The sequence below is a fragment of the Embiotoca jacksoni genome, unplaced genomic scaffold (assembly GCF_022577435.1).
Source record: "Embiotoca jacksoni isolate LCO1_2020_lvr unplaced genomic scaffold, fEmbJac1.0.p SCAF_40, whole genome shotgun sequence".
Classification (NCBI taxonomy): Eukaryota; Metazoa; Chordata; class Actinopteri; family Embiotocidae; genus Embiotoca; species Embiotoca jacksoni.
This window is the reverse complement of record NW_027185393.1, coordinates 2,277,594-2,291,902: the sequence shown is the minus strand read 5'-3', so window position 1 is coordinate 2,291,902 and position 14,309 is coordinate 2,277,594. Positions and strand designations below refer to the sequence as shown.

The 14,309-nt window shown below is 43.1% G+C and overlaps 1 protein-coding gene across 2 annotated transcripts in view; it reads left to right on the top strand.

Moving 5' to 3' along the window:
* The window catches only part of fasn (fatty acid synthase), a 103,417-nt gene that overhangs the window by 28,352 nt on the left and 60,756 nt on the right, over positions 1–14,309 (top strand). For both annotated transcript variants that reach the window (XM_069168512.1, XM_069168511.1), the window contains exons 5-9: positions 6,967–7,167; positions 7,552–7,674; positions 8,418–8,533; positions 8,657–8,791; positions 9,628–10,087. In XM_069168512.1, the coding sequence (XP_069024613.1) occupies positions 6,967–7,167; positions 7,552–7,674; positions 8,418–8,533; positions 8,657–8,791; positions 9,628–10,087 (1,035 nt within the window). The remainder of the gene's footprint in view (positions 1–6,966; positions 7,168–7,551; positions 7,675–8,417; positions 8,534–8,656; positions 8,792–9,627; positions 10,088–14,309) is intronic.

The following is a 14,309-nucleotide window of genomic DNA, read 5'->3' as shown; positions in this document are numbered from 1 at the left end:
CGCACGCTCGCTCGCTCACACACACACACTCGCTCACTCACACACACACACTCGCTCACACACTCGCGCACACACACACACACACACACACACACACACACTCGCTCACACACACACACTCGCTCTCTCACACACACACACACATACACTCGCTCACACACACACACTCGCTCACACACACACACGCACACACACGCTCACACACACACTCGCTCTCACACACACATACACTCGCTCTCACACACACACACACATACACACATACACACACACACACACTCGCTTACACACACGCTCGCTCTCACGCGCGCGCACTCGCTCACGCTCAGGATTTTGTTTTTGTTTATTGAAAGTTTAGGACATGACAAGGAAAGAAGAAACACAACCGAGACAAACAACAAGTCAAAAACAAACAGGACAAAAGCTGACAGGCTACACGCGTGTTCGTAATGTGTTCGTAACGAGTTTATAACGTGCTCGTAATTGTTCGTAACGTGTTCGTAACGTATTTATACCGTGTTCGTAACGTGTTTGTATAGTGTTCGTAACGTGTTCGTAACGTGTTGGTAACGTGTTCGTAACGTTGATAATGTGTTTGTAACGTGTTTATAACGTGTTCGTAACGCGTTTATAACATGTTCGTAACGTGTTCGTAACGTGTTTATAACTTGATGTGTTGATAAAATGTTTATAACATGCTTGTAACGTGTTCGTAATGCGTTTATAACATGTTCGTAACGTGTTCGTAAGGTGTTTATAACGTGTTTATAACGTGGTTATAACATGTTTGTAACGTGTTTGTAACATGTTCGTAACGTGTTCGTAAGGTGTTCATAACGTGTTAACGTGTTTGTAACGTGTTCGTAACGTGGTCTTAACGTGTTGATGTGTTTATAACGTGTTTATAACGCGTTTGTAACGTGTTTGTAACGTGTTTATAACGTGTTTGTAACGTGTTTATAACGTGTTGTGTTGATAAAATGGTTATAACGTGTTTGTAACGTGTTTGTAACGCGGTCATAACGTGTTTATAACGTGTTCGTAACGCGTTTATAACATGTTTGTAACGTGTTCGTAACGCGTTTATAACATGTTTGCAACATGTTCGTAACGTGTTTATAACGCGTTTATAACATGTTTATAAAGTGTTTATTACGTGTTTATAACATGTTTATAACGGGTTTGTAACGTGTCCGTAACGTGTTCGTAACGTGTTTGTAATGTGTTCGTAACGTGTTTGTAACGTGTTTGTATCGCGTTCGTAACGTTTATAACGCGTTTGTAACGCGTTTGTAACGTGTTTGTAACGCGTTAATAACGTGTTTGTAACGTGTTCGTAACGTGTTTATAACGTGTTCGTAACGTATTTATAACGCGTTCGTAGCGTGTTTGTAACGCGTTCGTAATGTGTTTATAACGCGTTCGTAACGCGTTTATAACGTGTTCGTAACGTGTTTGTAACGCATTCGTAACGTGTTCGTAACATGTTTATAAAGTGTTCGTAACGTGTTTATAACGCGTTCGTAACGTGTTTATAACGTGTTCGTAACGTATTTGTAATGTGTTCGTAACGTGTTTATAACGCGTTTCCAACATGTTTATAACGTGTTCGTAACGTGTTTATAACGTGTTGATAACGTGTTTATAACATGCTTGTAACGTGTTCGTAACGCGTTTGTAACGTGTTCGTAACGTGTTTGTAACGTGTTCGTAGCGTATTTATAACGCGTTTGTAACGTGTTTATAACGCGTTTGTAACGCGTTTATAACGTGTTCGTAACGTGTTTGTAACGTGTTCGTAACGTGTTTATAACGTGTTCGTAACGTATTTATAACGTGTTCGTAACGTATTTATAACGCGTTTGTAACGTGTTTGTAACGCGTTCGTAACGTATTTATAACGTGTTCGTAACGTGTTTGTAACGCGTTCGTAATGTGTTTATAACGCGTTTGTAACGCGTTTATAACGTGTTCGTAACGTGTTTGTAACGCATTCGTAACGCGTTCGTAATGTGTTTATAACGCGTTTGTAACGTGTTTGTAACGCGTTTATAACGTGTTCGTAACGTGTTTGTAACGTGTTCGTAACGTATTTATAATGTGTTCGTAACGTGTTTATAACGCGTTTATAACATGTTTGTAACGTGTTTGTAACGTGTTCGTAACGTGTTTATAACGTGTTGATAACATGCTTGTAACGTGTTCGTAACGCGTTTGTAACGTGTTCGTAACGTGTTTGTAACGTGTTCGTAACGTATTTATAACGCGTTTGTAACGTGTTCGTAACGCGTTTATAACGTGTTCGTAACGTGTTCGTAACGTGTTCGTAACGTGTTTATAACGTGTTCGTAACGTATTTATAACGCGTTCGTAACGTATTTATAACGCGTTTGTAACGTGTTTGTAATACGTTCGTAATGTGTTTATAACGCGTTTGTAACGTGTTTGTAACGCGTTTATAACGTGTTCGTAACGTGTTTGTAACGCATTCGTAACGTGTTCGTAACGTGTTTATAAAGTGTTCGTAACGTGTTTATAACGCGTTTATAACATGTTTGTAACGTGTTTGTAACGTGTTCGTAACGTGTTTATAACGTGTTTATAACATGCTTGTAACGTGTTCGTAACGCGTTTGTAACGTGTTCGTAACGTGTTTATAACGTGTTCGTAACGTATTTATAACGCGTTTGTAACGCATTTATAACTTGTTCGTAACGTGTTCGTAACGTGTTTATAACGTGTTCGTGACGTATTTATAACGTGTTCGTAACGTATTTATAACGCGTTTGTAACGTGTTCGTAACGTGTTTGTAACGTGTTCGTAACGTGTTTATAACGCGTTTGTAACGTGTTTGTAACGTGTTTATAACGCATTTATAACGTATTTGTAACGTGTTCGTAACGTGTTCGTAACGTGTTTGTAACGTGTTCGTAACGTGTTTATAACGTGTTCGTAACGTATTTATAATGTGTTCGTAACGTATTTATAACGCGTTTGTAACGTGTTTGTAACGCGTTCGTAATGTGTTTATAACGCGTTTGTAACGTGTTTATAACGCGTTCATAACATGTTAACAACGTGTTTATAACGTGTTCGTAACGTATTTATAACGCGTTTGTAACGTGTTTGTAACGTGTTTGTATCGTGTTTATAACGTGTTGACAACGTGTTTATAACGTGTTCATAACGTATTTATAACGTGTTTGTAACGTGTTTGTAACGTTTATAACGCGTTCGTAACGTGTTTATAACGTGTTCGTAACGTATTTATAATGTGTTCGTAACGTGTTTATAACGTGTTGATAACATGCTTGTAACGTGTTCGTAACGCGTTTGTAACGTGTTCGTAACGTGTTTATAACGTGTTCGTAACGTATTTATAACGCGTTTGTAACGTGTTTGTAACGCATTTATAACTTGTTCGTAACGTGTTTATAACGTGTTCGTGACGTATTTATAACGCGTTCGTAACGTATTTATAACGCGTTTGTAACGTGTTTGTAACGCATTCGTAACGTGTTCGTAACGTGTTTATAAAGTGTTCGTAACGTGTTTATAACGCGTTCGTAACGTGTTTATAACGTGTTCGTAACGTATTTATAATGTGTTCGTAACGTGTTTATAACGTGTTTGTAACGTGTTCGTAACGTGTTTATAACGTGTTGATAACGTGTTTATAACATGCATGTAACGTGTTCGTAACGCGTTTGTAACGTGTTCGTAACGTGTTTATAACGTGTTCGTAACGTATTTATAACGCGTTTGTAACGTGTTTGTAACGTGTTCGTAACGTGTTTATAACGCGTTTGTAACGTGTTTGTAACGTGTTTATAACGCATTTATAACGTATTTGTAACGTGTTCGTAACGTGTTCGTAACGTGTTTATAACGTGTTCGTAACGTATTTATAATGTGTTCGTAACGTATTTATAACGCGTTTGTAACGTGTTTATAACGCGTTCATAACATGTTAACAACGTGTTTATAACGTGTTCGTAACGTATTTATAACGCGTTTGTAACGTGTTTGTATCGTGTTTATAACGTGTTGACGTGTTTATAACGTGTTCGTAACGTATTTATAACGTGTTTGTAACGTGTTTGTAACGTTTATAACGCGTTCGTAACGTGTTTATAACGTGTTGATACATGCTTGTAACGTGTTCGTAACGTGTTCGTAACGTGTTTATAACGTGTTCGTAACGTATTTATAACGCGTTTGTAACGTGTTTGTAACGCGTTTATAACGTGTTCGTAACGTGTTTATAACGTGTTCGTAACGTATTTATAACGCGTTCGTAACGTATTTATAACGTGTTTGTAACGTGTTCGTAACGTGTTTATAAAGTGTTCGTAACGTGTTTATAACGCGTTCGTAATGTGTTTATAACGCGTTTGTAACGTGTTTGTAACGCGTTTATAACGTGTTCGTAACGTGTTTGTAACGCATTCGTAACGTGTTCGTAACGTGTTTATAAAGTGTTCGTAACGTGTTTATAACGCGTTCGTAACGTGTTTATAGCGTGTTCGTAACGTATTTATAATGTGTTCGTAATGTGTTTTTAACGTGTTTATAACATGTTTATAACGTGTTTGTAACGTGTTCGTAACGTGTTTATAACGTGTTGATAACGTGTTTATAACATGCATGTAACGTGTTCGTAACGCGTTTGTAACGTGTTCGTAACGTGTTTATAACGTGTTCGTAACGTATTTATAATGCGTTTGTAACGTGTTCGTAACGTATTTATAACGCGTTTGTAACGTGTTCGTAACGTGTTTGTAACGTGTTCGTAACGTGTTTATAACGTGTTCGTAACGTATTTATAACGTGTTCGTAACGTATTCATAACGCGTTTGTAACGTGTTTGTAACGCGTTCGTAATGTGTTTATAACGCGTTTGTAACGCGTTTATAACGTGTTCGTAACGTGTTTGTAACGTGTTTGTAACGTGTTCGTAACGTGTTTATAACGTGTTTGTAACGTGTTCGTAACGTGTTTATAACGTGTTCGTAACGTGTTTATAACGTGTTCGTAACGTATTTATAACGCGTTCGTAACGTATTCGTAACGTGTTTGTAACGTGTTCGTTATGTGTTTATGACGCGTTTGTAACGTGTTTATAATGTGTTCGTAACGCGTTTGTAACGTGTTTGTAACGCGTTCGTAATGTGTTTATAAAGTGTTTGTAACGTGTTTGTAAGGTGTTTATAAAGTGTTTATAACGCGTTTATAACATGTTTATAACGTGTTTGTAACGTGTTTGTAACGTGTTGATAACGTGTTTATAACGTGTTTGTAACGTGTTCGTAACGTGTTTATAACGCGTTTGTAACGTGTTCGTAACATATTTATAACGCATTTGTAACGTGTTTGTAACGTGTTTATAACGTGTTCGTAACGTATTTATAACGCGTTTGTAACGTGTTTGTAACGTGTTCGTAATGTGTTTATAACGCGTTTGTAAGGTGTTTATAAAGTGTTTGTAACGTGTTCGTAACGTATTTATAACGCATTTGTAACGTGTTTGCAACGCGTTTATAAAGTGTTTGTAACGTGTTCGTAAGGTGTTTATAAAGTGTTTGTAACGTGTTCGTAACGTATTTATAACGCATTTGTAACGTGTTTGCAACGCGTTTATAAAGTGTTTGTAACGTGTTCGTAACGTATTTATAACGCGTTTGTAACGTGTTCGTAACATATTTATAACGCATTTGTAACGTGTTTGTAACGTGTTTATAACGTGTTCGTAACGTATTTATAACGCGTTTGTAACGTGTTTGTAACGCGTTCGTAATGTGTTTATAACGCGTTTGTAACGTGTTTGTAAGGTGTTTATAAAGTGTTTGTAACGTGTTCGTAACATATTTATAACGCATTTGTAACGTGTTTGTAACGTGTTTATAACGTGTTCGTAACGTATTTATAACGCGTTTGTAACGTGTTTGTAACGTGTTCGTAATGTGTTTATAACGCGTTTGTAAGGTGTTTATAAAGTGTTTGTAACGTGTTCGTAACGTATTTATAACGCATTTGTAACGTGTTTGCAACGCGTTTATAAAGTGTTTGTAACGTGTTCGTAAGGTGTTTATAAAGTGTTTGTAACGTGTTCGTAACGTATTTATAACGCATTTGTAACGTGTTTGCAACGCGTTTATAAAGTGTTTGTAACGTGTTCGTAACGTATTTATAACGCGTTTGTAACGTGTTCGTAACATATTTATAACGCATTTGTAACGTGTTTGCAACGCGTTTATAAAGTGTTTGTAACGTGTTCGTAACGTATTTATAACGCGTTTGTAACGTGTTCGTAACATATTTATAACGCATTTGTAACGTGTTTGTAACGTGTTTATAACGTGTTCGTAACGTATTTATAACGCGTTTGTAACGTGTTTGTAACGCGTTCGTAATGTGTTTATAACGCGTTTGTAACGTGTTTGTAAGGTGTTTATAAAGTGTTTGTAACGTGTTCGTAACGTATTTATAACGCATTTGTAACGTGTTTGTAACGCGTTTATAAAGTGTTTGTAACGTGTTCGTAACGCGTTTGTAACGCGTTTGTAACGTGTTTGTAACGTGTTCGTAACGTATTTATAATGTGTTCGTAACGTATTTATAACGCGTTTGTAACGTGTTTGTAACGCGTTCGTAATGTGTTTATAACGCGTTTGTAACGTGTTTGTAAGGTGTTTATAAAGTGTTTGTAACGTGTTTGTAACATTTTTATAACGGCCGCAGGATGGGAAAGACAGGAAAAAGGAAACGTACTTGAAAGAACAGTTTGAGTCTTTCTCACTTTCTTTTACAGATAAATACACTGAAAGTGTTGCTGACATCAGCAGCACTCAAACAGACCATGTCATTTCTAGATTGAAGTGAGACTTTGGTCGTCCCATACCTCCGGGGGTCCTCCTGTGGTCAGAAGGTCTCTGTCTCTAATGCCCTCCCCTCCGCCCCCGCAGGCCCGAGCACCGCCATCGACACCGCCTGCTCCTCCAGCCTGCTGGCTCTAGAAAACGCCTTCCACGCCATCCGTCAGGGCCACTGTGACGCCGCCGTGGTGGGAGGAGTCAACCTGCTGCTCAAACCCAACACCTCGGTGCAGTTCATGAAACTGGGCATGCTCAGTCCAGAGGGGACCTGCAAGTCCTTCGACTCAGCAGGTAAAACAGGAAGTCAGAAGTTACCAACAGGAAGTTCCCCTGCTCCTGGTCCGATCTGTAGTTTAGTATAGTGAAGGTGAAATGATATTTAATAAATTAAGTTGTGAGCAGGTAACTGGACCTTGATGGGCTGGATGAGGAGATTATTTTATCATTAGTAGAATAAATTATTATTAAAAACACACTTTTCTAAATTAAAATATTTTACAGAATTCTAGATCCGACCCGTCATGTGCATCTTTTTGTTTTGCTGTCAGCTGCAGAGTCTTAAAGTTCATCTGTTCACTGTTTATTTCACAGTAGTCGTATTGTTTGAACTGTGTGTGTGTGTGTGTGTGTGTGTGTGTGTGTGGTTAATAATGTAACGTTGATGTTCCTGCTCAGGAAACGGATACTGTCGCTCTGAAGCTGCGGTCTCTGTGCTGCTGATGAAGCGGTCGGCAGCTAAAAGAGTTTACGCAACTGTGATGAACGCAGGAAACAACACGGACGGATACAAAGAGCAAGGTGAGCTGTGAACACCTGCTGGAGCGTCTAGTGATGCAACCGCTCCACCTTGTAACAGTTCACCTTATTTAAAGACCTCTACGGGGAAAAGTACAGCGCTTTGCATCGTGAATAAATACCACCGGCTGACCTCCGAAACAACTGGAAAACTCAGGAAATAAACAACATAACCATTTTCCTCACTATCACACACACACACACACACATACACACACACACACCAACCCGATCACAGAGTAATTACAAACCGAATTTTCACCAAAACCTCCAAAGTATTTATTTTCCCAAAGTTCATGAATTTAAATGGATCTAATACCAGACCTAATACAGTTCCCTTTGTAACTGGACAGGCTGCCAGATAAAGTTCTCCAGACGCCGACTCATCACCAATCCAAACGTTCCCACAAGAACGTCACTTCCCTCCTTTTATAGATTTAGATGAATGAAAATAAACATAAAGGTTAATCTTTCAAATCCTTGTAGATGCGACAGACCTCTGATAACATATAATATATATTTTACTTAAACGATAGCAAAATGAACAATTGACATGTCCCCCATCACAATCCCGATATAGACGGTGAACTCGGGTGAGAACCTCAGATATCAGATGTCGGTTGTTGAAAGACACTCGGATTCTGGTTCTGGTTGTTTACATCTCAGAAACAGATGTGCAAATGTCGATGTGAGCAGAAATGTCTGCGTCAGGTCTTCTGATCATCGCACTCCTCTCGGCTCCTCAGGTGTCACCTTCCCGTCAGGTGAGATGCAGCAGAGGCTGGTCGCTTCTCTGTACCGGGAGGTCGGCGTCAGTCCGGAGCAGGTGGAGTACATCGAAGCCCACGGCACCGGGACCAAGGTCAGAGCACGTTTCACAGGAGGAACTGTATCAGACAGAGAACATCTGGTGATTAAAAACCTGCTTCATGTTTTCTTCCTGTCTGATGATGTCACCAGAACTGTCCCCGCCCTCTCTCTGCAGGTCGGAGACCCGCAAGAGGTGAATGGGATCGTCAGTGTGTTCTGTCAATCAAAGCGGGAGCCGCTGCTGATTGGCTCCACCAAGTCCAACATGGGTCACCCAGAACCGGCATCAGGTCTGGCTGCGCTGGCAAAGGTGAGCCTTCAGAACCAGAACCTCCTTTTCTTCAGTTTAATGTTGGTGAAGTTTTGAGAGTTCTCCTCTAATTGATGAGGAAAAGGAACCACAGCGGGGAATTTAAATCCAGGAACAGATATGAAACAGAAGTTGTCCAAACTGTTCATGAAGTGAATCAGCAGCAGAGACAAAGCAAGAAATAATCAATAATTCATCAATAATCAAGAAATATGTCAGAAGGCAAAATCTGGTAGTTGACAAGTAAAAGTAGGAGAAACTTAAATTAATTTAGAATATTAAAAAAGTTAAAATCTCACGGGAAGTGTATGATGACTTTGTGGAAATCATCCTGAAACTTAACAAGGACATTAAAACAGCATTAAACAAGAAAAACCATCAAACACAGTAAAATGACTTCTAATAAGAACACATTGAAGTTCAACAAAGAGAAAAGCAGAAGGTCGACCAGGACCAGAACCAGAAACAGGACCAGAACCAGGACCAGAACTAGAACTAGACCCCGGACCAGGACCAGGATGAGTTTCACTAAATATCAGAAAAAATGAACAGCTGATGACATCCAAAAACATGCACCTCAGGTCAGGTTACCTGGCGCCGCGCTAGTGGCAGCCTGCTGCAGCATCTCCCCCCTGAGAGCCCCCCTGCTGTAGGGAAGACATTTCCCCTCGGGGATTAATAAAGTGTATAAAATAAAAAAATAAAATAAAAAAAGCTGAAACAGTGAATCAGTGAAACGTAAACATGTCAGAGCTGCGACAGAGAGACTGAAAATAAACAACTGATAAACGAGCTGTTTCCTTCATTATCACTGAAACTCTCCATCTATCCTGCAGGTGGTGCTGTCTCTGGAGCGAGGCGTCTGGGCCCCCAACCTGCACTTCAGCAGTCCCAACCTGGACATCCCCGCCCTCACTGACGGTCGGGTTCGGGTCATCGACCGGCCCATTCCCATCCGAGGAGGCGTGGTCGGGATCAACTCCTTCGGATTCGGAGGTTCAAACGTTCACGTCATCCTTCGTCCCACCGAGAAACGAGAAGACTCCGCCCCCCCCAGGACGTTTCCCAGGGTGCTGCAGGCCTGCGGCCGCACGGAGACTGCAGTGACCACCATCCTCCAGAAGGGGAAGGAGCACACGACGGATGACAACTTCCTGTCTCTGCTCAACGAACTTTCCGGAGTCCCCGCTGCCAGCATGCCCCACCGAGGCTACGCTCTCATTGGCTCTCAGAGTGACATCACCGAGGTGCAGCAGGTTCAAGCCGCCGCCAGGCCGCTCTGGTACATCTGCTCAGGTGAGGGATCACTTCGGTTAAATTTGAAAGACATCTAACGTTGATCTGAACCTGGACTGATGGTTCAGCTGCTCAGACAGAGACAGGAGATGTCTCTCGAGACGCAGGAGATGTCTCTAGACGCAGGAGATGCGTTTCTAGACGCAGGTGATGTCTCTCTAGACGCAGGTGATGTCTCTCTAGATTCCGGTTGATGTGTTTCTCCATGCAGGTGATGTCTCTCTAGATGCAGGTGATGTGTTTCTAGACGCAGGTGATGCGTCTCCAGACGCAGGTGATGTCTCTAGATGCAGGTGATGCGTCTCTAGACGCAGGAGATGCGTCTCTAGATGCAGGTGATGCGTTTCTAGACGCAGGTGATGTCTCTCTAGACGCAGGTGATGTCTCTCTAGACGCAGGAGATGCGTCTCTAGACGCAGGTGATGCGTCTCCTAGAAGCAGGTGATGTGTCTCTAGGTGCAGGTAATGTGTCTCTAGATGCAGGTGATGTCTCTAGATGCAGGTGATGCGTTTCTGGATGCAGGTGATGCGTTTCTGGATGCAGGTGATGTGTTTCTGGATGCAGGTGATGTCTCCAGATGCAGGTGATGTCTCTCTAGATGCAGGTGATGTCTCTCTAGATTCCGGTTGATGTGTCTCTCTAGATGCAGGTGATGTGTTTCTAGATGCAGGTGATGTCTCTAGACACAGGTGATGTGTCTCTAGACGCAGGAGATGCGTCACTAGATGCAGGTGATGCGTCTCCTGACGCAGGTGATGTGTCTCCTAGAAGCAGGTGATGTGTCTCCTCGGAGCAGGTGATGTGTTTCTGGATGCAGGTGATGTGTTTCCGGATGCAGGTGATGTCTCCAGATGCAGGTGATGTCTCTCTAGATGCAGGTGATGTCTCTCTAGATTCCGGTTGATGTGTTTCTCCATGCAGGTGATGTCTCTCTAGATGCAGGTGATGTGTTTCTAGACACAGGTGATGCGTCTCCAGACGCAGGTGATGTCTCTAGATGCAGGTGATGCGTCTCTAGACGCAGGAGATGCGTCTCTAGATGCAGGTGATGCGTTTCTAGACGCAGGTGATGTCTCTCTAGACGCAGGTGATGTCTCTCTAGACGCAGGAGATGCGTCTCTAGACGCAGGTGATGCGTCTCCTAGAAGCAGGTGATGTGTCTCTAGGTGCAGGTAATGTGTCTCTAGATGCAGGTGATGTCTCTAGATGCAGGTGATGCGTTTCTGGATGCAGGTGATGTGTTTCTGGATGCAGGTGATGTCTCCAGATGCAGGTGATGTCTCTCTAGATGCAGGTGATGTCTCTCTAGATTCCGGTTGATGTGTCTCTCTAGATGCAGGTGATGTGTTTCTAGATGCAGGTGATGTCTCTAGACACAGGTGATGTGTCTCTAGACGCAGGACATGCGTCACTAGATGCAGGTGATGCGTCTCCTGACGCAGGTGATGTGTCTCCTAGAAGCAGGTGATGTGTCTCCTCGGAGCAGATGATGTGTCTCTAGATGCAGGTGATGTGTTTCTAGATGCAGGTTATGTCTCTCCAGATGCAGGTGATGTGTCTCTAGATGCAGGTGATGTGTTTCTAGATGCAGGTGATGTCTCTCTAGATGCAGGTGATGTGTCTCTAGATGCAAGTGATGTCTCTCTAGATGCAGGTGATGTCTCTCTAGATGCTGGTGATATCTCTCTAGATGCAGGTGATGTGTTTCTAGATGCAGGTGATGTCTCTCCAGATGCAGGTGATGTGTCTCTAGATGCAGGTGATGTGTTTCTAGATGCAGGTGATGTGTCTCTAGATGCAAGTGATGTCTCTCTAGATGCTGGTGATATCTCTCTAGATGCAGGTGATGTGTTTCTAGATGCATGTGATGTCTCTCTAGATTCAGGTGATGTGTTTCTAGAAGCAGGTGATGTCTCTAGACGCAGGTGATGTCTCTCTAGACGCAGGAGATGCGTCTCTGGATGCGGGTGATGCGTCTCTGGATGCGAGTGATGCGTCTCTAGACGCAGGTGATGCGTCTCCTAGAAGTGGGTGATGTGTCTCTAGGTGCAGGTGATGTGTCTCTAGATGCAGGTGATGCGTGTCTAGATGCAGGTGATGCGTTTCTGGATGCAGGTGATGCGTATCTAGATGCAGGTGATGCGTCTCTAGATGCAGGTGATGTCTCTCTAGATGCAGGTGATGCCTCTCTAGATGCAGGTGATGTCTCTCTAGATGCAGGTGATGCTTCTCTAGATGCAGGTGATGTCTCTCTAGATGCAGGTGATGTGTTTCTAGATGCAGGTGATGCGTCTCTAGATGCAGGTGATGTGTTTCTAGATGCATGTGATGTCTCTCTAGATGCAGGTGATGTCTCTCTAGATTCCGGTTGATGTGTCTCTCTAGATGCAGGTGATGTCTCTAGACACAGGTGATGTGTCTCTAGACGCAGGACATGCGTCACTGGATGCAGGTGATGCGTCTCCAGACGCAGGTGATGTGTCTCCTAGAAGCAGGTGATGTGTCTCCTCGGAGCAGGTGATGTGTCTCTAGATGCAGGTGATGTGTTTCTAGATGCAGGTGATGTCTCTCTAGATGCAGGTGATGTGTCTCTAGATGCAAGTGATGTCTCTCTAGATGCAGGTGATGTGTCTCTAGATGCAAGTGATGTCTCTCTAGATGCAGGTGATGTCTCTCTAGATTCAGGTGATGTGTTTCTAGACGCAGGTGATGTCTCTCTAGACGCAGGAGATGCGTCTCCTAGAAGTGGGTGATGTGTCTCTAGGTGCAGGTGATGTGTTTCTAGATGCAGGTGATGTGTTTCTAGATGCAGGTGATGTCTCTCCAGATGCAGGTAATGTGTTTCTAGATGCAGGTGATGTGTTTCTAGATGCAGGTGATGTCTCTCCAGATGCAGGTGATGTGTCTCTAGATGCAGGTGATGTGTTTCTAGATGCAGGTGATGTCTCTCTAGATGCAGGTGATGTGTCTCTAGATGCAGGTGATGTCTCTCTAGATGCAGGTGATGTCTCTCTAGATGCAGGTGATGTGTTTCTAGACGCAGGTGATGTCTCTCTAGATGCAGGTGATGCACCTCCAGACGCAGGTGATGCGTCTCCCAGAAGCAGGTGATGCGTCTCCAGGTGCAGGTGATGTGTCTCTAGATGCAGGTGATGCGTCTCTAGATGCAGGTGATGTCTCTCTCGATGCAGGTGATGCATTTCTAGATGCAGGTGATGTCTCTCTTGATGCAGGTGATGTGTTTCTAGATGCAGGTGACGCGTCTCTCGATGCAGGTGATATCTCTCTAGATGCAGGTAATGTCTCTCTAAACGCAGGAGATGTCTCTAGACGCAGGAGATGCGTCTCCTAGAAGCAGGTGATGTGTCTGTAGGTGCAGGTGATGCGTTTCTGGATGCAGGTGATGCGTTTCTGGATGCAGGTGATGCGTTTCTGGATGCAGGTGATGTGTCTCTAGATGCAGGTGATGTTTCTCCAGATGCAGGTGATGTGTTTCTAGACGCAGGTGATGTCTCTCTTGACGAAGGTAATGTCTCTCTAGACGCAGAAGATATCTCTCGAGACGCAGGAGATGCATCTCTAGACGCAGGAGATGCGTCTCTAGATGCAGGTGATGCACCTCCAGACGCAGGTGATGCGTCTCCCAGAAGCAGGTGATGCGTCTCCAGGTGCAGGTGATGTGTCTCTGGATGCAGGTGATGCGTCTCTAGACGCAGGTGATGTCTCTCTAGATGCAGGTGATGTCTCTCTAGATTCCGGTTGATGTGTCTCTCTAGATGCAGGTGATGTGTTTCTAGATGCAGGTGATGTCTCTAGACACAGGTGATGTGTCTCTAGACGCAGGAGATGCGTCACTAGATGCAGGTGATGCGTCTCCTGACGCAGGTGATGTGTCTCCTAGAAGCAGGTGATGTGTCTCCTCGGAGCAGGTGATGTGTTTCTAGATGCAGGTGATGTGTTTCTAGATGCAGGTGATGTCTCTCCAGATGCAGGTGATGTGTCTCTAGATGCAGGTGATGTCTCTCTAGATGCAGGTGATGTGTTTCTAGACGCAGGTGATGTCTCTCTAGATGCAGGTGATGCACCTCCAGACGCAGGTGATGCGTCTCCCAGAAGCAGGTGATGCGTCTCCAGGTGCAGGTGATGTGTCTCTAGATGCAGGTGATGTCTCTCTCGATGCAGGTGATGCATTTCTAGATGCAGGTGATGTCTCTCTTGATG